Source organism: Salarias fasciatus, chromosome 22 (genome assembly GCF_902148845.1).
Source record: "Salarias fasciatus chromosome 22, fSalaFa1.1, whole genome shotgun sequence".
Taxonomy (NCBI): Eukaryota; Metazoa; Chordata; class Actinopteri; order Blenniiformes; family Blenniidae; genus Salarias; species Salarias fasciatus.
The window spans coordinates 10,086,668-10,109,795 of NC_043765.1; the positions used below are offsets into that span (position 1 = coordinate 10,086,668).

Consider the following 23,128-nt stretch of genomic DNA (forward strand, 5'->3'; position numbering starts at 1 on the left):
ATCATGGAAAGACAATTTCATCGGCGGTTTAGCCTGAAAGGATCTTTGTCCGTAAGTTATTGCATGTGATGCTGTTGTTATAATGTTTCACTAAGTGATGTTAAGTTTTATTTGTCATTAGTTAAAGAGATGTTTGGATAAGTGGAGAGTTAGCATGTATGTTAGCTACTAGCATGTGTGACTGTCCGGTACATTATAACAGATATATTTTCCACTGGCTGCAAACACAGAAATGCTGTTCTGTAAGGTCAAACCAATGTGATGCTTGAGATGTGTGCAATTTGAGCTGATTCATGTTGTTTGAATCATTTATTATGTGTACGTTGATGTATTTTTTCTTGTGTTTATTTTTTCCAGTTTTACATAAAAGCTGAGAGCACCTCAACCGCTTGCAGTCTTTTTTGTTAGCTATCTGTCTAGCACAGTCAAGCACGACTGTGTGAGGACAGAATAAAAACCAAAGAAAGAAACATTGTGGTGAAAGGAGTGAACTTATGGGATGCTCTGAAACAGGAAATCAAAGAGTCTAAAACTATCATGACATTTAAGAAACATATCAAAAAGTCCACATTGGAAAAATATGAAAATGAAATCTAAGTTGTTGCAGGTGAAACATTTTTTTGATTGAATGAATCTGAGTTTTTGAGGATTGTTCATTTGTATTAGTTGAAACACTGCATGTAAAGGGGCAGATAGAATAAGATTGTTCTTCTTTCTGCTCCTTTTCTTTGGTTTGTTTGGTGTCTGGACTGATGACGTTGATGTATTTTCATCTGTTTTGTTTTTTGTCTTTGTGTTGTTTTAAACGAAAGAAACAAATAAACTAAACTAAACTAAACTAAATGGTAAATCTGCTGAATGTATTTCATTGCTAACTGTCTGTTCTGTGTCTAACCGAGTGTGTCTGACTGAGGGGGGGGGGTCCATTAGTAGATATACTGAAGCTGATTTGAGGTGAATCGTGGTGAAAGTTTGGAGCGTTGAGTCCGCCTCATGTTTCTGTTTTCTGTCAGTTTGATTCTTGGGGGTTTATTTTTCCAATAGAATGTATTGATGGATGAATCAGGAGAGTTAAAGCAGATGATCGGGGGGTGAGTGGGGAGCATTGAAAGGAGAGAGTTCATTTTGGGGAGGACTGTCATCTTTATTGCTGCTATTCTGCCTCATAGTGATGGTGGTGTGTTCATCCATCGTTGGAGAGCATCGCTTGTTGTTTTGAGTCATGGAGTGAAATGTAAAGTCATCAACTGTGACGGCCTGGGAGAAATGTGGATTCCTCAGTCAGGGATGTGACTTGTGCAGAAGGGGGTGGGTGTGGTGGGGGCTGCCACATCCAGACTGCTGCTGTTTAATGGCAGTACGGATGATTTGTTCCAGTTTATGGAGCAGTGGGAGAGAGAGGGAACAGAGTTGATCACTTTTATTACTTCTGACAGTGACGATTGTGGGTTCTGGATGAAGAGTAGAATATCATCTGCATAGAGGCTGGTTTCATGGTGCATGCTGGGAGTTTGGATTCCAGTACTGAGGGGGTTCTGACGGACGGCTGCTGCTCGGGGTTCAGTGAAAATGGTGAACAGAGAGGGGGAGGGTGGACGTCCTCGCCTGGCCCCCCTGTGAAGAGTGGATTTCTGTGAAGTTTGTCCGTCAGTAATGACTGTGGCTGCAGGTGAAGAGCATCGTGTTCTGACCCCGTTAATAAATGATTCCCCAAAGCCAAATCTGTTGAGGGTGTGGATGAGGAATGAGCGGTTCACTCTATCGAAGGCTTTTTCTGCATCTAAAGTGGTGATGATGGTTGGATGATGGAGTGTGGCCGAGTGGTGCATGATGCTGAACAGTCTGCGTGTCTTATTGGCTGAGTGTCTTCCTTTAATCAGTCCTGTTTGGTCTGGATGGATTCTGGATGGGATTATTGTTTCTAATCTGTGGGAGAGAGCTGCAGTGATGATCTTTATGTCAACACTGAGGAGTGAGATGGGACGGTAACTTGAAGGCAGGGTGGGGTCCTTGTTTGGTTTGAGGAGGAGTGAGATGGAGGCTGTGTTCATGTTGGGAGGAAATCTGGAGTTCTGTTGTATTTCAGATAACATGTTCTGGAAAAGTGGGGCCAAGACGGAGCAGAAGTGTTTGTAGAACTCAGCAGGGAAGCCATCAGGTCCAGGAGCTTTATTGTCGGGCCTTTTATTGAGGGCAGAGTGTATTTCTTCATCCGTTAGGGGGGAGTCTGGTGTAGTTTTTGTTCAGGGGAAAGGTGGGGGAAGTTAACGCTGCTGAGAAATGATGTCATGTCCTCATCCTTTGAGTTGTTGTCTGAGGAGTAAAGGTCTGCATAAAATTCTTTGAATACTTGACTGATTTCCTCTGGTGAGCTGGTTGGCCTCCCTGCTGAGCTCTTGATGTGGAGATGGTGGATTTTTCCTTATTTCTGTTGATTTGATTTGCGAGGTATTTTCCGGGTTTGTTATTGTCGTGGAAGTTTTCTTGCCGGAGTCTGTTGATTAAAAAGCTGATTTTCTTATTCAATATTTGGTTGATTTCTGATTCATACTGTCTTAATTTCTTCTCATTTTCTTCTGTTGGGTTAGTTGCATTGATGATTTCAAGTTGTTTGATTTTTTTCTTCTAACTCAGATTCTTGTCTTTCTTTCTTTTCTTTAAAGGCAGAGTATGATATGATGGTTCCTCTCAGGACAGCTTGACCTGTTTCCCATCACAGTGTGGGTGATGGCCTTGAGGAATCATTTATTTCCAGGAAGGATGCCCACTCTTTTTGAAGAGGTTGTTAAATTCATGGTCTTTCAGGAGTGATGTGCTGAAGCGCCATCTGGGGGCTGGTTTGTGTGGTTTTGGGTGATTCCATTTGAATGATGCTGGGGCGTGGTCACTGATGAGAATGGAGTGGATCCAGTGTTCAGAAATGTTTGGAATCACTGAATTGCTGGTGAGGAAGAAGTCAATACGTGAGTATGAACGATGTACTGGTGAGAAACATGAGAATTCTGTTGCTGCTGGACGTTGAAGGCTCCAGCTGTCACCAAGACCAGAGTCTCTCCTGAACTGGATGATTGTTTCTGCAGACTGCCAGGTGCGTTTGTTTCCGGATGTGTTGGATCTGTCTATTGATGGGTCTGAAACTGTGTTGAAGTCGCCGCCGATTATTATTTGAGAGTCAGAAAAGCTGCTCAAGGATCCTCTGTGTTTTCTGTTGTGTCGTGTTGCATGTCTCTGTCTGTCTGGATGGTTTGTTCGTTTTTGCAATTAAAAAAAAAAAACTTTTATTGCCAGAATGTGGTCCTGTATTCAACCGCGCCCCCCCCCAAAAAAAAAAAAAGAAAAAAAAATCTATTTATCTTGGTGGAGGGTTGGGGGGGGGGGGGGGGGGTATTTTCTCTCTTCTCACTCTTCCCACCTCCTCACCAACAGCCTCCACCATCACCTGCCATGCCTGATCTACCTGAGCTCACCATGTCAATATTCTCTGTCTGTCTGAATGCTGGATGATTTGTTTTGATAAAAAAAAATCATAATCATTCACACATATGTTCCACAGGAATTGCAACTTTCTCTGTTAATGCTGGTCTATATACAGGGGTGCACATAGTATTTTTGTCTGGTTCTCAGGGGAGAACCTTGGGTTGTTGCTTGGTCCTCACATTTTTAAATATTTTTTTCCCTCGCCTCCCTACAGGAAGAACAAAACAGAGGGACGTGTGGACGATGTTCCGTAGCTGCTTTAATTTCAACTGAAAATGAAGAGAATCTGTGCAGCAGAATGTCTGAAACCTCGTAACTTTCACTAAATATAATGGTGTTTAAAGCTCTGACAAATAAAAGTGCTCGTGCAGTATCTGCTTTTTATCACTGAAACCAGCGGTTTTCAAAGTGTGAGGCGCGCCTCCCCTGGGGGGCGCCAGAGAGCTTCAGAAGACGCTGAAAAACAAAGGGTCCTGCACGAAAACCTTCAGACCGCGCTGCCAAGAGCAGAGTACCTCCAGAGTCTGGAGGCCTTGAAGATTCTGTCTTTCAGTCTGGCTGCAGGGAGGAGGCTCCATCAGCAGCTGTCCTTCAGTCCATCACATCCAGACAGAGAAAGAAAGAAAGAAAACATCACAATGAGGTACTGAGTCTCCAGATGATGCTGGAGGAAAGGAAAGGCACCGACCCGGCTGAAGTTTAGCAGAAGGTCCTCCTGGAGCCAGTGGCTGTGATGCTGTGGTCGAAGAAAGGCGTCCAGATTTTTAACCATCGCTGCAAAGAGGATGTTGTGTACCTTGATGCAACAGGAAGCATTCTAAAAAGGTCAGAACACACCTCACGGCCCTTTTATGTGTACGAGCTGGTGGTGCGGAACCCAAAAAAGGCTTTCTCTCCCTTTCCTGTGGCAACATGTGTCACCTGCGAGCACACCACATCATCTGTTACTTATTTTCTGAGCTCCTTCCAAACTGATCATCGGAAACCATTTGGGAACAGAAACGTCTCTCCCCTGATGGTCATTAGTGATGCTCCATGGTCCTAATGCAGGCCATCGCAATGCTCTTCTGCCAGAAGAGTCCAGGTGGCTTGATGCACAGTTATTTTAACATCATCACTGGGAACGGCACTGCAGAGGACTTCAGCCAGCCCGTCCTCCACCGCTGTCTGAGCCACATGATGAAAAATGCAAAAACACTTTGCAAAAAACAGTCAGTGAAACACAGCAAATACACAATATCCAATTACTCAAATACATTGAACTGCCATCAAGGAAGTGGTGATGATGATGATGATATGATCTGTATTCCTCCCTCAGTGCGCCCCGACACTACAGGCTGGCCGTGCACATCTTTGGGCTCCTGACAGCAGCCAGATCCCTCGCTGAGCTGGATGAAACGCTCCTCAGCTGCACTGTGGTGTTCAGCAGCCATGCAGCTCTGGAAATGTTGAGAGGCATTTCAAAAACCTCCAGCTCTGCTCACAAGACGCAGAGAACCTTCTGTTGAGGGAGAAAAGGTTTTGACAGAGGACCTGGAGGTTTGCATCACTGAATATAGAATGAATGGACATTAAAAAAATATATATTGGAAATTACATTTACCATTTTACATTTCAGGAGACCACAAGCTGCACTCCATTCCAGGAGCATTTCTTGAGAGTGATCGACAGTGCAGCACTGGAAAATGAAGGGGACACAAATGTCTCCTATTCTGAGACATTTGTGTCTCCTTGGCAACTCACTTCCTTCCACATGCAGCTCTTTGGTCGGGGATGATGCTGGGGGAGTGGCTTTATTGATTTATTTGTTTGTTTATTTACCTTTTTTTTTGTGAGTGGCTTTAAATATTAGAGCTCTGTAAAAGTAAATAAAAAGACAGGGTCAGAATGTTGCTGCTGTCAACACAGCAGTGTAACATGCATCATAATCATCAACTAAAAATTGCATACAAAACAAAAATAATCATAAGTATCTTCATTCAACAACTTGTAACAGTAACACACATGAGGAGAGCTTCAATGGGTCTCACATGTTTTTAGAACATTCAAACAATCTAAAATACGTCATAACATTCTAGTTCCTTCCGCCAGCAGAGGTGATGTAATCCTCATAGTTTCTTTGTCTGTCTGTCTGTCCGTCTGTTGGTCTGTCTGTTCACAAAAAAACTCCCAAACTAAGCCGCAGATTGTGACCAAGTTTTCACCGAATATCCACAACGACTTCAACTAGAAGTGATGACATTTTGGGGGAGATCTGGCAAAGATCATGGATTCTGGACTGCGTTGAAGTTTCCAGTGCACTGACTCTGTCTCTGTGTAATACCTACATTGACCAGCAGAGTGCAGCAGAGCTCTGTGACACTCCAGCACAGGTGGGCTGAAACAACACACCTGCTGCAGAGACAAACGGTCCACAAATGTCCTGTCTGTCAGCAAAACCGTCACCACGATTTCCAAGACGTTTTCAAACTAGAAGCTCATAAATATTCATAGACACTTGTGACTAAGTAAAGGAGCGTTATTTTTGGGGGAAACTGAACTGCTTGGCGGAGGTCTGCGCTCTTTTCTAGTCATGTTAGAGAAAATCATTACAGAAATGAACCAATTTGTAATGAGGAAATGTGCCCATAAAATGAATGCGTTACATTTCCAGGTGACCTTGGTCGGCATGGTGACAGTGACCTTACAGGCAGGATTCTAAAAAGTTTGCCAAGATTGCAAAGAAAAACTGCCAGGTGTGGTGTACTGACAATATTTATTCACAATGCAAATCTACTCAAATATGAATGAACAGTATTCATTCTGTACAGTAACATGTCATTATCTTTGTAGAACGTCACACACGATAACAAAACCCAAGGGATCATGGGAAAAAGTCAGTGGGGCTTGAAAAAAAATCCGACTCCAAGGACGCAGACTCACCAGGCTTGAGGACTTCATCAGGCTGTACAAAGCTACCCACAATGCCCTGCTGAGAGAGCATGAAGACTCGAAGCGTCCCACAAAAAGAAAAGTCAGACAGTCAGCAGCATGTAGCAGGATAGATCTACTGTGAAATCTAAACATTCAAATATAGTGATATCATTGTAAATCAATGTGGTAAATATGTTACTTTAAATGCACAATATCTCACATAATATCACATATTCTAAAATATTTTATAAGGAGTACCGCGTCCCGATGGAGAGATGGAGGCAGCGGAAAATGAACAAGAGAGGAATCTACGTGACTTCCATAAAAAAACCATTCCGCTACAAACAAGCGGTACAATAAAGATCCTCACCAAGCAGCTGCATTATGACCAGTTTATCAGGACAGTGTTAGTTTTGAATGTTTTCTCCGCATCGTTCCAGAAGACAACACCTCATGTGACTGCAGCTCAAAATCAAGATCACCAAACTACAGACAGTTTGAAGGGGAGGTTATTCTGATTCCCTTTTTGGATCATTCTTTTCCTGAACCTTGTGTATGTATCAAACCCCTTGTGGGGGCCCCACAGGTTCTGAACATCCGGAGGTTTGGTGTTGGCTCCACATTTGCCGTCCACTCCCATGACATGAACTCATCTCTGCCTCCCAGAGGAAAAAAAAGGTTAAAAGTGAGACTTTAGATAATGAGTGTGTATATGTATAAACACACACACACACACACACACACACACACACACACACACACACATACACACACACACACACACACACACACACACACACACACATCTTCATGTATTTATTTCTTATCATTTTTTCCCTTACTTTTTAAGGACAAGAGCCAACAGTCCTGTGAGGAACATCCCAGGTCAGCAGAGACATGGAGGCAGCCTGCGTCTGACTGTGGGACCTGCCTGCAGAAAACTAACAAGCTTTGCAGAATGTAATGGGATAACATTTGTCCCATCTGTGTCACACACCCCATCACAACACATTTAGAACATATGTTTTGGTTTGTGGTCATCCTGTCCAGCAGGGGAGGCTGCTGTGGAGGAACAGGGAATGTGAGGTGGTGGTCGGAGTGATTCCCTCACAGCCTGAAGGACACAACATCCTCATCCACCACTCGGAGCTGTGCTCTCTGAGGCCACAGCAGCGGCTGACAGGGGAGGGATGTGTTCACTTTGCAAATGGTCCTTTTAAAGTGTTTTGTAGATCAGACTGTATAACACAGGCTGATGGAATTCACCCCGTTTGAGACTGTTTATGTTTATTAACTGATGATTCAGTGTTTTGTCTATCAGGTAACTGAGGGCCTCCTCCATGTTTCTGTGCTCATTCAGCCTGATGGACACAGTGTAGCAAGGAGCCACCACACCGCAGGCTGTGTCCTGTTTGGTGACGGGGAGAAGCTGCATCAGCAAAGTTTAAGAAGGGGGAGGGTGGGAGGGGGTGAGTGTGCACGCTGAGTGTGTGTGAGTGTGTGTGTAGTGATTAACACCCAAGACTATTGCATAATCACCTTTCAGTTTGACTACACATTAATTGGTCCATAAGTTTTTATCCTGTTGATTATTTCATCCACATCATTTGTTTCCCATCGTAGGTGAACTTCAGGAACTACGAAGCAGTTCTGTCCTTTGTGCTGGGAAACAATAACCACTGGAACTTGCTGGTCAGTAAATTTCCGATGCTTCTCTCTTTATTTTGTCTTTAAATGCATATTATATCCCATGAAATGAGACTAAAACACTTTGATAGTCCCACAAGTCAAGTAGTGAGACTGACTGTCAGTGAAATAACCACAGACATGAGAGCACAGAACTGTGAAGAAACAAAGGGGCAGGAATGTAGAAACCACTGAACAACAGGACTGACTCGGCGCCACAGTGCTGCCTAAATTCATGATAGTGAAATCACAAAATGTCTTGTCACCTCATGAGACCATTTGGAGGAATTGATTTGGTGCTTTGACTGACTTCTGTCCCAGTACACACATGCACCAACAAGCACAGTGGACCTGGTGGATCCAGCGCAAAGCCTGACAGAACTGAAGGCGTCTGAAGATGCTGCTGAAGGAATCAGGTCATTTGCATCATGGGTATTTTTTGTAATGACTGAAATCAGCTTTTAATCCTGTTACTAATGTTTGTGATGATGCTGGACATGGAGAACCAGGATCTACAGCTGAGGGTGTGGTTACAATACATTCTTTTCAGGGAGCACCTCAAAGTAAGACCAACATGTCTTGGAAAGACAGACTGGGTGGATGTGCAGTGGAGAGGGGGGGTTCTGTCCCCCCCAGTCCAACAAGATGGAAGCAGCTGTGGTGTGACTGTTCTCCAGGTAAGCTGACAACAACCTGATGTTAGTGAGGTCTGACGGGTTGTTGTTAAAGACCGACTGCCGTCAGACAACATTCCAATTACATTTAGTGTGAAACTAAAGCGAGTGTCATTTCCTGTGCTGCCACTATTTTTTGAAGTACCTGCATTTAATGTTGTTCAGACGGCAGAAGCCCGGCTCAAGGCTTTCCCCGCCGTCCCTCAAAGGGATTTCAGCGCCTCCAGAAGCAAAATGGCAAGAAGGAGAGAGAAGATGTGGCTCAGCACATCCTGGAGGCCTCTGGTAAAGGAAACCTCAACATAAAAATCAGGTAACGCTTCCTTTTACAGTACGGTAATTACCATGTATTAACATGGTAATTGCAGGGTAAGTACCATGTAATAAGGAGAAGTTATTGTAAAATTACCATGTAATTACAGGGTAACTATGTTGCTAATTACCTAGTACTTTTAGAGTAATTACCAAGCCAATTCCAGGCAAATACCAAGTAACTACCTGGTAGTAAGTATTAATTACTGGGTAATTATAATGTATATTGCAACTATGTCGGTAATTGCCAAGTACTTACTAAGTAATTGCTAAGTAATTACCATGTAATCATTGGGAAATGTAGACTTTTTACTAGGTATTACTAGGTACTGCTAGGTGTGTACGCTATGTATTTCCCTATAAGTCAAGTGTTTTTTACTACTTACCTGGTAACTTCTTAGTATTTCCCAGTAACTACAACATTTACCTGGTAATTACGGTTGAACTGTAGACTACTGCAAAAGGAAGTGAGGCCTGTTTCCACACTATTACCTGGTAACTACTTATTCGTTACCCAGGAACTGCAAAAATACCTACCTGGAAATTACATAGTTATTAAAGTGGATTTGTACTGTAAAAGGAAGTGAGGTCTGTTTCCATGTTATTACCTGGTAATTACTCATTTATTACCCAGTAAATAGAAAAATATCTACCTGGAAATTACATAGTTATTAAAGTGGATTTGTACTGTAAAAGGAAGTGAGGTCTGTTTCCATGTTATTACCTGGTAATTACTCATTTATTACCCAGTAAATAGAAAAATATTTACCTGGAAATTACATAGTTATTAAAGTGGATTTGTACTGTAAAAGGAAGTGAGGTCTGTTTCCATGTTATTACATGGTAATTACTCATTTATTACCCAGTAAATAGAAAAAAATTTACCTGGAAATTACATAGTTATTAAAGTGGATTTGTACTGTAAAAGGAAGTGAGGTCTGTTTCCATGTTATTACCTGGTAATTACTCAGTATTTAGTCTGCTACTCGGAAACTTTCACATTACCCCACACACTTGCACCAAAAATGCAGCAAACCCCATCAGTGTCTGTGATACAGTCTCTGAACAGCACACTGTATCTGTCAGGAGATCAGAGTTTCCATCAAAACCACCACCACCAGCCGTCAGATTACATTAAGATGAACGCATTATTATTACACTTCCTCACTCCAAACACCTCACTGTGACCGACATGCAAAACAAGAGAGCTGCCAAAGATAAACATTTTAATCAAATGGAGTTCAACTTCTTATAAAACAATTTACAAAACAGTGCACATTTTTAGCAGTCAGGCACCCTTTTTTTTTTTTAAGAAACAGAACAGATTTCTTTTGCAAAAAAACAAAATACAAATAACAGTGATAAACAATCACTATAAATCAACATTAATAAGTACACTGCTCCAGTCTTGTGAATTCACATCATGTGTTTTCTGCAGACCCGTCTGGTCTACAGGAACCCTTGATCTCCATCATCTCGAATACCAAGGGCCGTCGTCGCCAGGTGTTGTCACGTTGTCCACGTCCAGACTTGTACCTCCCTCAGCGTGATGGAAACGAAGACAGCACAACTGTTCCTTCTTAATGCTCAGGGTTTATTCACTTTAACACCCAAACCCCAAACGTGAGAGCTGAAAACATACAAATATACATTTTAATAAGCAGAAACTTACACAATAAACAAATATACACATTGCACAAAACACAAATATCTTTAAACCTTCAAATATACACATGAAACTGACATTACAACCGAAATATCCACCCAAGCCTGAACCACAGCCACCCAGCACCAGCTGCAGAGCTCCACACTACCACCACGATAATGATCAATAAAACACCAAGCAACACGGAAATATACACACCTCACTGACTGCATTACATTGTAAGCCGTTTGTTTTTGTTCTTTTTACATACTTTTTGGAGCGTTTTCCCTCTCTCCACGTTTGTGTGCACCACTTAATGTGGTCCTACCCGGAACGTCTGCAGAGGGTTAGTTCCGCCACTCGGTGATATTTATATTTAATTAAATTTCGGTTCTACCTCGACTGAGAGAAAGCTTATTTATGGCAGAACGTCTGCAGACACTTGGTGATATGGTAATATTTATATTTAATTAAATTTCGGTTCCTACTCTAATGAGAGAAAGCGTGTTTACGGCGGAACTTTCCGGGTAGGACCACATTAAGTGATGCACAGATAAACGCAGAGAGAGAAAATAAGAACAAAAAACTCCGTGAAAAGAGCAAAAACAAACGGCTTACCTCCTTTACAATGTGAAGCAGCCAGTGAGGTGTGTATATTTTCGTTTTTCTTGGAGTTTTATTGATCATTATCGTGGTGGTAGTGTGGAGCTCTGCAGCTGGTGCTGGGTGGCTGTGGTTCAGGCTTGGGTGGATATTTCGGTTGTAATGTCGGTTTTATGTGCATATTTGAAGGTTTAAAGATATTTGTGTTTTGTGCAATGTGTATATTTGTCTATTGTGTAAGTTTCTGTTTATTAAAATGTATATTTGTATGTTTTCAGCTCTCACGTTTGGGGTTTGGGTGTTAAAGTGAATAAACCCTGAGCATTAAGAAGGAACAGTTGTGCTGTCCTCGTTTTCATCACGCCGAGGGAGGTACAAGTCTGGACGTGGACAACGTGACAACACCTGGCGACGGCGGTCCTGGGTATTCGGGATGATGGAGATCAAGGGTTCCTGTAGACCAGACGGGTCTGCAGAAAACACATGATGTGAATTCACAAGACTGGAGCAGTGTACTTATTAATGTTGATTTATAGTGATTGTTTATCACTGTTATTTGTATTTTGTTTTTTGCAAAAGAAATCTGTTCTGTTTCTTAAAAAAAAAAAGGTGCCTGACTGCTAAAAATGTGCACTGTTTTGTAAATTGTTTTATAAGAAGTTGAACTCCATTTGATTAAAACGTTTATCTTTGGCAGCTCTCTTGTTTTGCATGTCGGTCACAGTGAGGTGTTTGGAGTGAGGTAGTGTAATAATAATGCGTTCATCTTCATGTAATCTGACGGCTGGTGGTGGTGGTTTTGATGGAAACTCTGATCTCCTGACAGATACAGTGAGCTGTTCAGAGACTGTATCACAGACACTGATGGGGTTTGCTGCATTTTTGGTGCAAGTGTGTGGGGTAATGTGAAAGTCTCCGAGTAACAGGCTAAATACTGAGTAATTACCAGGTAATAACATGGAAACAGACCTCACTTCCTTTTACAGTACAAATCCACTTTAATAACTATGTAATTTCCAGGTAAATATTTTTCTATTTACTGGGTAACAAATGAGTAATTACCATGTAATAACATGGAAACGGACCTCACTTCCTTTTACAGTCCAAATCCACTTTAATAACTATGTAATTTCCAGGTAGATATTTTTCTATTTACTAGGTAACAAATAAGCAATTACCATGTAATAACATGGAAACAGACCTCACTTCCTTTTACAGTACAAATCCACTTTAATAACTATGTAATTTCCAGGTAGGTATTTTTGCAGTTCCTGGGTAACGAATAAGTAGTTACCAGGTAATAGTGTGGAAACAGGCCTCACTTCCTTTTGCAGTAGTCTACAGTTCAACCGTAATTACCAGGTAAATGTTGTAGTTCCTGGGAAATACTAAGAAGTTACCAGGTAAGTAGTAAAAAACACTTGACTTATAGGGAAACACATAGCGTACACACCTAGCAGTACCTAGTAATACCTAGTAAAAAGTCTACATTTCCCAATGATTACATGGTAATTACTTAGCAATTACTTAGTAAGTACTTGGCAATTACCGACATAGTTGCTATATACATTATAATTACCCAGTAATTAATACTTACTACCAGGTAGTTACTTGGTATTTGCCTGGAATTGGCTTGGTAATTACTCTAAAAGTACTAGGTAATTAGAAACATAGTTACCCTGTAATTACATGGTAATTTTACAATAACTTCTCCTTATTACATGGTACTTACCCTGCAATTACCATGTTAATACATGGTAATTACCGTACTGTAAAAGGAAGCGTTACCAAAAATCACAATCAAGATTCATTGTAAATCTCCCTCTCTCCATTTATACAGAGATATATTCTTTTTTAAAGTTTGGTTTTGTGTTTTAGTCTTTGACGAGGAAAATTCATGCGCTGTGTGCCACCTTTAAGCCTCCCGGACCAGGGGCGGCCATTATACAGCGGGTGAGTAAAAAAGTAATGCAGGTCAAGTCATGTCGAGTTGTAGCCACCAAAATCAAAACATATGAATGTTGAGGTTCTACAATAATGTAGTATGTATTTTTTACAGACACAGTGTGATCGCTGTGACAGGAGCTTCCATGGATCCTGTGTGTCAGTGGACGGTGACGCGTTACACAACGCAAAGGACAAGACTTGGGCAGCCAGTTATGTCCAGAAGACGAAATTCAAGGACACACACACCACAGCTAAAGCAGAGGCTGGGGGACACTCGTCCAGCAAAGATGGGGAAGAAGAGAGGAGGGAGAAAAAAGGAAGAAAGAAAAAGAGAGAAGAGGAAAAGTTGAGCATGTTGGTGTCATATATACTGGCAGAGCTGCTTTATTGACTCTGGCTCTCTTTTGATGCCAAAAACTCATTCAGATGTAGTTCTTGGTGGGATTCGAACCCTCACCTTTGTGTTTGAAACAACGTCACCCAGAGGTTTGATGAAAATACTAACATGTAGTAGAGTGATGAAGGATCCCCGGAGATGATGCTGTTGTCATCCTTGTTCTTTGAAAGATATCAGTTACAAATCATGCTCCATTTGACATGTTTATGTGAATTTCATTCTAGTTTTTATATCGACTGTAGTGGATTTAAATTCTGTGGGTAAATAAAACGTTCAGAATAAATAGATGTTTTCTTCTTGGGATTATTATTGCACCACGTGATTGAAACTCTCATTCACATCCTTTATTATATTTCCATTTTTTTTTATTCATTGAAAACACAATTTTCTTTGAAAGATTTTAAACAACAAACATAAAATCCAGTGATATAAGAAAATTCTCTGTTAATAACATTGACACGTATGCACTGCTGCATTTTAAAACACTTACCCAGATGAGGTCCAAATATGTAGACATTTGTTGTGGTCTTGACTGACTGAAGTGCACCGGAGACACACGGAGAAGAAAGAACACACCCCAGCACATGAACGGTCGGCTTAGAAGGGTCGGGTTAAGAATCAGGACCATGACATCATCAAAGAGAACAAAGGAACAAACATAAAGTAAAATACGGGAAGAAAGGACGATAGTTTTTGCTGCCAAAGCAAAACTACACTGTATGCATGTGTGACAAGACACATATAAAGAGGTAGGGAGGCATAAGGGGACAGTGTTGGGGGAGGGAGACATGATATGGAAGGAAAATTATGGATTATTATTATTGCACTGTGATGACAGTGAATGGAGATGATGGAATATTTCCATGAATTTTTAATGAAATCTTGGTACAGTAACATCTCTTTGTAAAGGAGGGGGGTGGATCTTCATTGGGTGGCAGCACTACGGACAGACTCCGGTCAGAGAATCTTCAATCAGCTTTATTGACATGAAGCAGGGAACTGGAACAGGTCATTGGTGTGTATATTTAAATGAACGTGTGTGTGTGTGTGTGTGTGTGTGTGTGTGTGTGTGTGTGTGTGTGGTCAGGAATAAAGAAAAACAGAAAAGGTGTCATTGGGATGATTCAGAAACATTAACAATCAGTATAATATGTCTAGTAGACAATAATATAAAATTAAACAGGAAACATGCAGTAAATGCAAATAATTACTAGCAAGCAGGGGGACACATGGTGAAAACACATGGCACATTCATATACAGGGGATTTAGGTCATTAATATCAGGTAAACATGGTTAACATAGTGCAAAAGTAAGTTTAAACACAGTCACGTGACAGAGATGAGACATTAATTGGGCTGCACTACACGTGGGACACAAACACGATCATATCTAAATTCAGACATCTTGGAAGTATTAATGAAGGTAGAGGGCCTTGTGCAGAATATTTCTGTTGAGATGGTTTGTGAAAACAATTAGAATTTTTTTTTATTGATTTTTTCATATTAACATTATAGTGAATGGAGATGATGTAATTTTTCCTTGAATTTTTATTAAAAATTGGTACAGTAAAATCTCTCATAAATATTATTTCAGGCAGAGGGCCTTATGCAGAATATTTCTGTTGAGGTGGTTTGTGAAAACAATTTGACTTTTTTTTTTTATTGATTTTTTCATATTAACATTATAGTGAATGGAGATGATGTAATTTTTCCTTGAATTCTTATTAAAAATTGGTACAGTAAAATCTCTTGGGAATATTATTTCAGGTAGAGGGCCTTATGCAGAATATTTATATTTAGGTGGTTTGTGAAAACAATTGCCTTTTTTTTTAAATTGATTTTTTTCCATATTAACATTATAGTGAATGTAATTTTCCTTTAATTTTTATTAAAAATTGGTCCAGTAAAATCTCTTGGGATTATTCATGAAGGCAGAGGAGCATATGAGGAATATTTCTGTTTAGGTGGATTGTGAAAACAATTTGACTTTTTTTTAAAAATGGATTTTTTTTTTTTAAGATTAACATTATAGTGAATGGAGATTATGTAATTTTTCCTTAAATTTTTATTAAAAATTGTACAGTAAAATTTCTTGGGAATGTTGATGAAGGTAGAGGGCCTTTTGTAGAATATTTCTGTTGAGGTGGTTTGTGAAAACAATGTGGCTTTTTTTAAAAATTGATTTTTCCATATTAACATTATAGTGAATGGAGATTATGTAATTTTTTTCGTTACCGTATTGGCCCCAATATAAGACGACTCCGATTATAACACGACCCCTATTTTTCAAAGATCATTTTGTGAAAAAAAAAAATGCTGAAGACAGTAAGGTCAGTCAAAAAAAAAAAAATTATACAATTATTATAAACTCAAAAACTCACAACTGAGATCACATTTCACGAGATATAAAATGAAAAAATATATTCTCTTTCTCAAAATAAGAAACAATAAGCAACAAATAAGAAGCCTCAAGGGGTCCAAACTGCATAAATGATGTAAATAACCTTCCAGTGCCTTCAGCTGAATCAGGCTCTGGTGGTGGACATTCCGTCTGTCCGTTTTTCGATGACGTATTCACTCACCATTCTATCAGTCTCTCTGAAGCATCCACTCTTGGGACCACGGAAAGCTTTTCTCATGGCGTTAGCATCTGTAGGCGTTTTTTTCTGTGCTCTCCAATAAGAACGAGGCTCTGCTGCACCATGTCTCCTGGTGGCTTGGCAGTTGTTTGATGACTCTGCTGCGTTGACCACCATCAGTTTAAAGTTGGTATCATAACTTCGCCTCTGCTGTTTGCTCAGTTGTCCAGCGTTCAGCCCCTTTGTTCCAGATGATCCGCCATTTTTCATCAGATCATTTGATCTCATTTCATCGCTCCGCTCGCTCTCTGCTCAGTGATACTTTGGCTCCGCGGATGCGTACTGACCATCTACCGTAAGTCCGCGATTATAACACGACCCCACTTTTGAGGATGCAATTTCTGGAAAAAAAACATCGTCTTATATTCGGGCCAATACGGTAATTTTTTATTAAACATTGGTACAGTAAAATGTCTTGGGATTATTCATGAAGGCAGAGGAGCATATGAGGAATATTTCTGTTTAGGTGGTTTGTGAAAACAATTTCATTTTTTTTTTAAATTGATTTTTTTTCATATTAACAATATAGTGAAGAGAGATGATGTAATATTTCCATGAATTTTTATTAAATATTGGTACAGTAAAATCTCTTGGGAATGTTGATGAAGGTCGAGGGCCTTATAAAGAATATTTCTATTCAGGTGGTTTGTGAAAACAATTATAATTTTTTTTTTTTAAATTGATTTTTCCGTATTAATATTATATTGAATGGAGATGATGTAATATGTGCAACAATTTTTATTGGGTTTTGGGTTTTGTTTAAATTTTTGAGTGTAAGCGAACAAACGAGTGTGTAGTATTTCGATTATGTCTGTTGTTTATTAATAGCATGACTGCATACACTTAAACAACTTGTAAATGATCACACTGCTATTTTACAATAGAGACCACAATTGCAATTTCCCAACTCACTTGAACGCTCCATCCAAAAGCTACCGTAGTGCTCAGTACAAAAGCGCAGCAGATTTTTAAGTGCAGATAGCGCAACCGGCTCTCAGAGAAGTGCGGATAGCGCGACCGCAGTGTTTTACACAGTGAGACCGTTACATCGGGTAGTGACAGTGGCTACTCCACACACACCAACACACACACACACACACACACACACACACACACACACACACACACACACACACACACACACACACACACACACAAATAGCTAGCAAGATCAAGCAAAGATTTCGGACGGAGCCAGATATGCTAGTGGACATGAAACAAGCTAAGATCATCAGAGCACCACAACTGATGTTGGATTTAAGACAGCCGAGCCAGCAGCCACGGCCCGACTTCACAGCGGGGCGATCAGGTGACCCGGTCCCGCTGACCATTCGGCCGGTCCCGAATGGGGAGCGGGACCGAGTCCCCCGAATGCCCCGCTGCCAAGTCGGAGTCCCGACAGCTGCCGGTGTGTGTTTTTTCTGTTTTGTGTTTTTTTTCTTTTGAGCGGATAATGTGACAAACACAAGCTGCTTATTTAAATCACTAAATATCTTAAATCATTATTTTTGTCCACAGATTGGATTTACACCAGAATAAAAACATGTTTAGCTGTGATTAGGAAAAGTTTCATTATACGTCGCTCTGCCCGCTCTGAAGGCACAGACTCCTCCAATTTTTTTCTTTAAATTTTTATTCCATTTTTATCAAATATTTTATTATATTTCACTGTTGTTTACATCAACTCGGTTGGTGGAAATGCAAATCTTCGCTCTCGCCGCGGCAAAAACCAAACAACAAAAAAACCTACATCCGAGTGCATCGTCAAAAAACTGTGCAAATCGTCGCGCCGCAGCTGCATCGTGATTAAAAAAAAAAAAAAGAGGCTTTTGGCCGAGTTGGTAAGCAGCTTACAGTCAAGTCGGCACCGACCAACTCGGCCACTTGAGAGCCCCCCCAGCGAGGCCGACTTGGCTTGATGCTGACTTGACTGTATCCCGGGGGCGGTGCCGAGATGGCCTGGGCCGACTTGGACTGGTGCCGTCCTGACTGTAATCCTCTTTATGTTACCATCGACCACACTGCAGGCTCCCGACTGCCGCGGCTGCACGGTTCATACAGAAAGCAGCGCGGAGGATGTGTAACGATACTGATTGATTAAAAAAGCAACGTATTTACTGCGGACAGCAGAGCGGAGCGACACACATTATGTGGAATGTGGCAGTCAGCCTGGACCTGTTCCTCCAGTTAGCTCCTGTTACCCGCCTCAGCCGCCCGCCGCTCCACCCGACTTCCTCCTGGAGCCCCGGCAACTTTACTGACTTCACCGGGGAACTGTTAAACTCCAGGCTCAGTCTGCTCCTGCAGCTGGAGACCAGCTTCATCTCACAAAGACTCATGATACTAATAAAACTCCTTTTCTGCTCCTCAGACTCAGATCCACGCTCTGTAACAAGACCTGCATCCTCACTGGGATGTAAAATCATTGCTACCATTCGCTGAAAACACAGATCACACAGCGTGAATTAGAGATGAGCGGACTGTGGTTGCACCTGCGGAGCCCGCGGATAACCGCGGATCGGGCGGATGACATGTCGAAAAATTAAGATTTTAATTACCTTCGGGCGGGTTGCGGTTGAAGCACTCGAATAAAAAAAAGCAACATTTTAATAGTCAAAACACTATTCTGTGGATGGTGGGCGGGTTCGGTTTTGAAAATTGATTAAAAAAATCTTTCATGCGGCGGATAGCGGGCGGATGGAGATTTTAAGGAGCGGTTGCGGATGGAAAAATGAGCCATCCGCGCATCTCTAGCGTGAATGTTGAAGAATGAATTCACACGTCGGTGCGTTCAAGTGCAATATGAAAGTCGGTAAATGGCATCGGCGTGTTATTTGTTAGTACTCGCCGATACCGATACCAGCATTTTAGTGCGGTATCGGGGCCACTGCCGATACCAGTATCAGTATCGGTGCAACCCTAAAGACAATGCTGATTTGATAGAAATGTGCTGCATCAATGCCTGTGCTGTACCCGGGATCATGGGTTAGGTAGACCCTCCAGAAAAACACAATTATGCGATCGCATGAATTCACGCATACATCGCCCTTTTGCCGCTGATTATACGGAGGCCACATATTTTCCAAAACGGCGCATAATCCCTGCAATAATCTCACATTTACCACGAAAAAAAAAGAGAAATGGTCTAGCTTGAAGTGCTGTGACGTTCAATGAACGAGTCGCTCGTTTGACCGGCTCTTTTAAGTGAACGATGAGAGCCGGTTCACAGCTGTCTGAGAGCCGTTCCTTAGAGCAACTTGTCCACATTTCCTTCACGTGTCTCCTGAGTGTCTCCTGAGTCCAGCTGTCTCCACTGCCTTCATGTGAATGACGGAGTTTCAGTTTTCCGCAGCAGCTCCACTCACCTGAACGCAGCAGCTACCTAGTGGAGAAGAAGTGTCCAGAAACCGGAGAGGAGCCGGTGTTTTGGAAGAACTGGTTTCCTTATTAACTGGCGACTGGTTTTCTTTCACGTCCCTTGTTGCTGATAGATGTTAAAAACCAGACAAAAAGCCGTTCAGACCTTTAATAAGTCTAATTTCAACATCCGCTGCTACAAGCAGCAGCAGCAGGAAGTGCTAAAGAACATCGGTCACCAGTAAGCAAGGAAACCAAACACCGTGTTGTTTATCACCGGTTTTAGCAATGGAACACACACACACACACACACACACACACTGTGTGTGTGTGTGTGTGAGTATTGGTGAGCATTGGTGAGTAACAATTTAAGATAAATAAACTAATATTAAAATGAATGTGACAGAGGTGTGTGTGTGTGTGTGTGTGTGTGTGTGTGTGTGTGCGCGCGCGCGTGTGTGCGAGTGTGTATATATGGGTAACCTACATATCTGGCATGTTTTTGCATATTTCACAGCACACTTCACAACTATCTGCAATCTTACTACATAAAATGGCATAAAGCACCACATATTTATTTGCATAATCAAGCATTTTAGCTCATGTTTTTTGGAGGTTGTGGTTAGGGTTAGGGTTAGTCCATGGACTGCCCTTCATAGAGAAGTATGTCTGTGCATATATAGAAAAATGTTTAATCACTTGCTGACCTGCCCATTTTCTTTTTTTTCTCATTTTTCCTTCAAAAACCTCTGTCTTCTTGTTTTTCAGTTCTGTTTTTTTTTTTTTTTTTTTGTTATTACACAAATGAAAACTTAATCAAATTTGAAATCCTGCCCCACCCCCCCCAAAAAAGGAGCCAGTCTTTTGAGCGGCTCTTTCAAACAAACAGCTCCTCACGAAACCCCCTTCAAAGAGTCAGAATTCCAAAGTCGAATTCCTTCCAAACTGAGAGGTTTGGAAAAACAACTTCAGTGGGCGGGGCGAGACGGTCACTACTTCCTGATTCCAGAGCCAATCAGATGTGAGTTCCCGAGGTTGTCAAACAAGCAGGGCAGAACTTTGTAGTTTGTCTCTGCTCCGCTGGAGATGGGCTATGCACAAGTTCATTTTTATTGTTGTGACAAGGAAGAGAAGTGAGAGAAGAAAGAGAGGACAGGTGAACATGCAGCTCCTCCTGGCTCTCTTCTTCCTGCTGGGAATCCCCAGCGGGGCTCCAGGTAGGATTCCAGCTTTTTCTCCACATCTCCTCTGACTGACAAGCTTCTCTTCTTCTGAGGAAAATCTCTTTTTCCTTCTTTTCTCCTGTCTGGAAACATTTGAAGCCTCATTGGAGAAATCAGTGGGCCTCATGTTCATGTTGAATGTGGAACAGTTGGTTCTGTGTTGATCCTGATCTCAGTCTGATCCTGGATCAGTAGTGGAGCTCCAGACTATTGATCCCATATGGAGTGTGGAGGAGACCGAGGCTTCACTGATCCATTCACATGATTGATCCCGTTGATCCCATCACTGGGATCTAGTTCCAGCTGTGTGTTGCTCTTTAATAATGTGTGAGGTGTGTTTAAACAGCCAGAAAGAGGAAAAGGAACTCGTCTCCTCCTGTTCTGTTAGTAGAAGAACTCTGTCAATCCTGAAGAGAAACATGAACAGAGGCCATCAGCGCCATCTAGTGTCCACCTAAAGGAACTCTCACAGAGGAAGCTGTCAGTGGTCACGTGATGAACAGCAGATGACATCACGGTTAACGTCAGCAGCTCTCTCTCTAGGTGCGTTCACGATGGCAAAGCCAGAGGTAGACGAAGTAGACGGCGCAGCCGTGGGGCGGAGTTATAAGTCTGCCTCCAACTCGGACAACCCCATGTTCCCCCATGTTTGTGTTTCTCATGACTCCCACAGTGGGGGGTGTTTACAGCCCCCACCCCCCCCCCCCACCCCCCCCCCGCTGTCAGAGGGGTAATTTTTTTTCTTATTAAAAACAAAAGAATTCATAATTTCTTTCGTGTGTCATGTGTTAATTCATATTCAGTTAACTGAAATTAAAAAAATTAAAACAAAACAAAATAATTTTAAGTTACTGTACATGTGACGCGTGCGTGCTGCTACAAGTGTGGACCCGGCGTCAAGGAGGGACAGACTGCCTCGCCCCCTCAGTCAAAATATAGTGTTTCATTAAAAACATTAAGTTAGAACTGCCACCTTAACGTGGTGGGGGAGTTTGAGAGCCCGCATGATCCCAGGAGCTATGTTGCCGGGGGGTTTTATGCCCCCTAGTAGGGTCTCCCATGGCAAACAGGTCCTGGGTGACGGGCCAGACTGAGAGCAGTTCAAAATCCCCTATGATTAGAAAAAGAACAAAGGTCGTTACGTCGCCCGGTATGGCGCAGCCGAGGCCCCACCCTGGAGCCAGGCCTGGGGTTGGGGCTCGTAAGCGAGCGCCTGGTGGCCGGGTCTTTGCCCACGGGGCCCGGCCGGGCTCAGCCCGAAGGGACGACGTGGGCCTGACCTCCGGTGGGCTCACCACCCACCGAGGGAACCGTAGGGGCCGGGTGCAGTGTGGATTGGGTGGCAGCCGACGGCAGGGTGCCCGGCGACCCGATCCCCGGACACAGAGACTGGCTCTAGGGACATGGAATGTCACCTCGTTGGCGGGGAAGGAGCCTGAGCTTGTGAGGGAGGTTGAGAGGTACCGGCTAGATATAGTCGGGCTCACCTCCACACATAGCCTGGGCTCTGGAACCCAACCTCTCGAGAAGGGCTGGACTCTCCACTTTTCTGGCGTTGCCCGCGGTGAGAGGCGGCGGGCTGGTGTGGGTTTGCTTATAGCCCCACAGCTCAGCCGCCATGTGTTGGAGTTCACCCCAGTGAACGAGAGGGTTGCATCCCTGCGCCTTCGGGTCGGGGATAGGTGCCTCACTGTTGTCTCGGCTTACGGGCCGAACAGCAGTGTAGAGTACCCGGCCTTCTTGGAGTCCCTGGGAGGGGTGCTGGACAGTGCTCCGACTGGGGACTCCATTGTTCTACTGGGGGACTTCAACGCCCATGTGGGGAGCGACAGTGAGACCTGGAAGGGGGTGATTGGATCGCACGGCCTCCCCGATCTGAACCCGAGTGGTGTTCTGTTATTGGACTTCTGTGCTAGTCACAGTTTGTCCATAACGAACACCATGTTCGAGCACAGGGGTGTCCATAAGTGCACTTGGCACCAGGACACCCTAGGTCGGAGGTCGATGATCGACTTTGTTGTCGTGTCATCTGACCTCCGGCCGCGTGTTTTGGACACTCGGGTGAAGAGAGGGGCAGAGCTGTCGACCGATCACCACCTGGTGGTGAGTTGGATTCGCTGGCGGAGGAGGAAACCGGACAGACTTGGCAGACCCAAACGTGTTGTGAGGGTCTGCTGGGAACGCCTGGCGGAACCCTCTGTCAGCATGGCTTTCAACTCCCACCTCCGGGAGAGCTTCTCTCATGTCCCGAGGGA

At 42.7% G+C, this 23,128-nt stretch overlaps 3 protein-coding genes and 2 long non-coding RNA genes across 13 annotated transcripts in view; 4 read left to right on the forward strand and 1 right to left on the reverse strand.

Moving 5' to 3' along the window:
* LOC115409066 (class I histocompatibility antigen, F10 alpha chain-like) overlaps nucleotides 1-23,128 on the forward strand; it is a 348,874-nt gene that overhangs the window by 244,876 nt on the left and 80,870 nt on the right. The window contains exon 5 of one of the 3 annotated variants that reach the window (XM_030120053.1): nucleotides 9,020-9,028. The exons of the other annotated variants lie outside the window; for them this stretch is intronic. Coding sequence (XP_029975913.1) covers nucleotides 9,020-9,028 — 9 coding nt within the window. The remainder of the gene's footprint in view (nucleotides 1-9,019; nucleotides 9,029-23,128) is intronic. 3 annotated transcript variants of the gene reach the window in all.
* The window catches only part of LOC115409078 (class I histocompatibility antigen, F10 alpha chain-like), a 420,939-nt gene that overhangs the window by 210,440 nt on the left and 187,371 nt on the right, over nucleotides 1-23,128 (reverse strand). The gene's annotated exons all lie outside the window — the stretch shown is intronic.
* The window catches only part of LOC115409072 (class I histocompatibility antigen, F10 alpha chain-like), a 324,040-nt gene that overhangs the window by 77,856 nt on the left and 223,056 nt on the right, over nucleotides 1-23,128 (forward strand). The window lies entirely within an intron of this gene.
* Nucleotides 5,456-7,824, forward strand: LOC115409088 (uncharacterized). Of its 2 annotated transcripts, XR_003933890.1 has the most exons (6): nucleotides 5,456-5,849; nucleotides 6,131-6,212; nucleotides 6,310-7,068; nucleotides 7,241-7,350; nucleotides 7,441-7,600; nucleotides 7,712-7,824. It is a non-coding gene; the product is annotated as an uncharacterized LOC115409088 (long non-coding RNA). The 2 variants fall into 2 exon arrangements; XR_003933889.1 differs by having other exon boundaries at nucleotides 7,441-7,805.
* LOC115409090 (uncharacterized) lies at nucleotides 8,021-8,752 on the forward strand. Its single transcript, XR_003933893.1, has 3 exons — nucleotides 8,021-8,082; nucleotides 8,398-8,492; nucleotides 8,627-8,752. It is a non-coding gene; the product is annotated as an uncharacterized LOC115409090 (long non-coding RNA).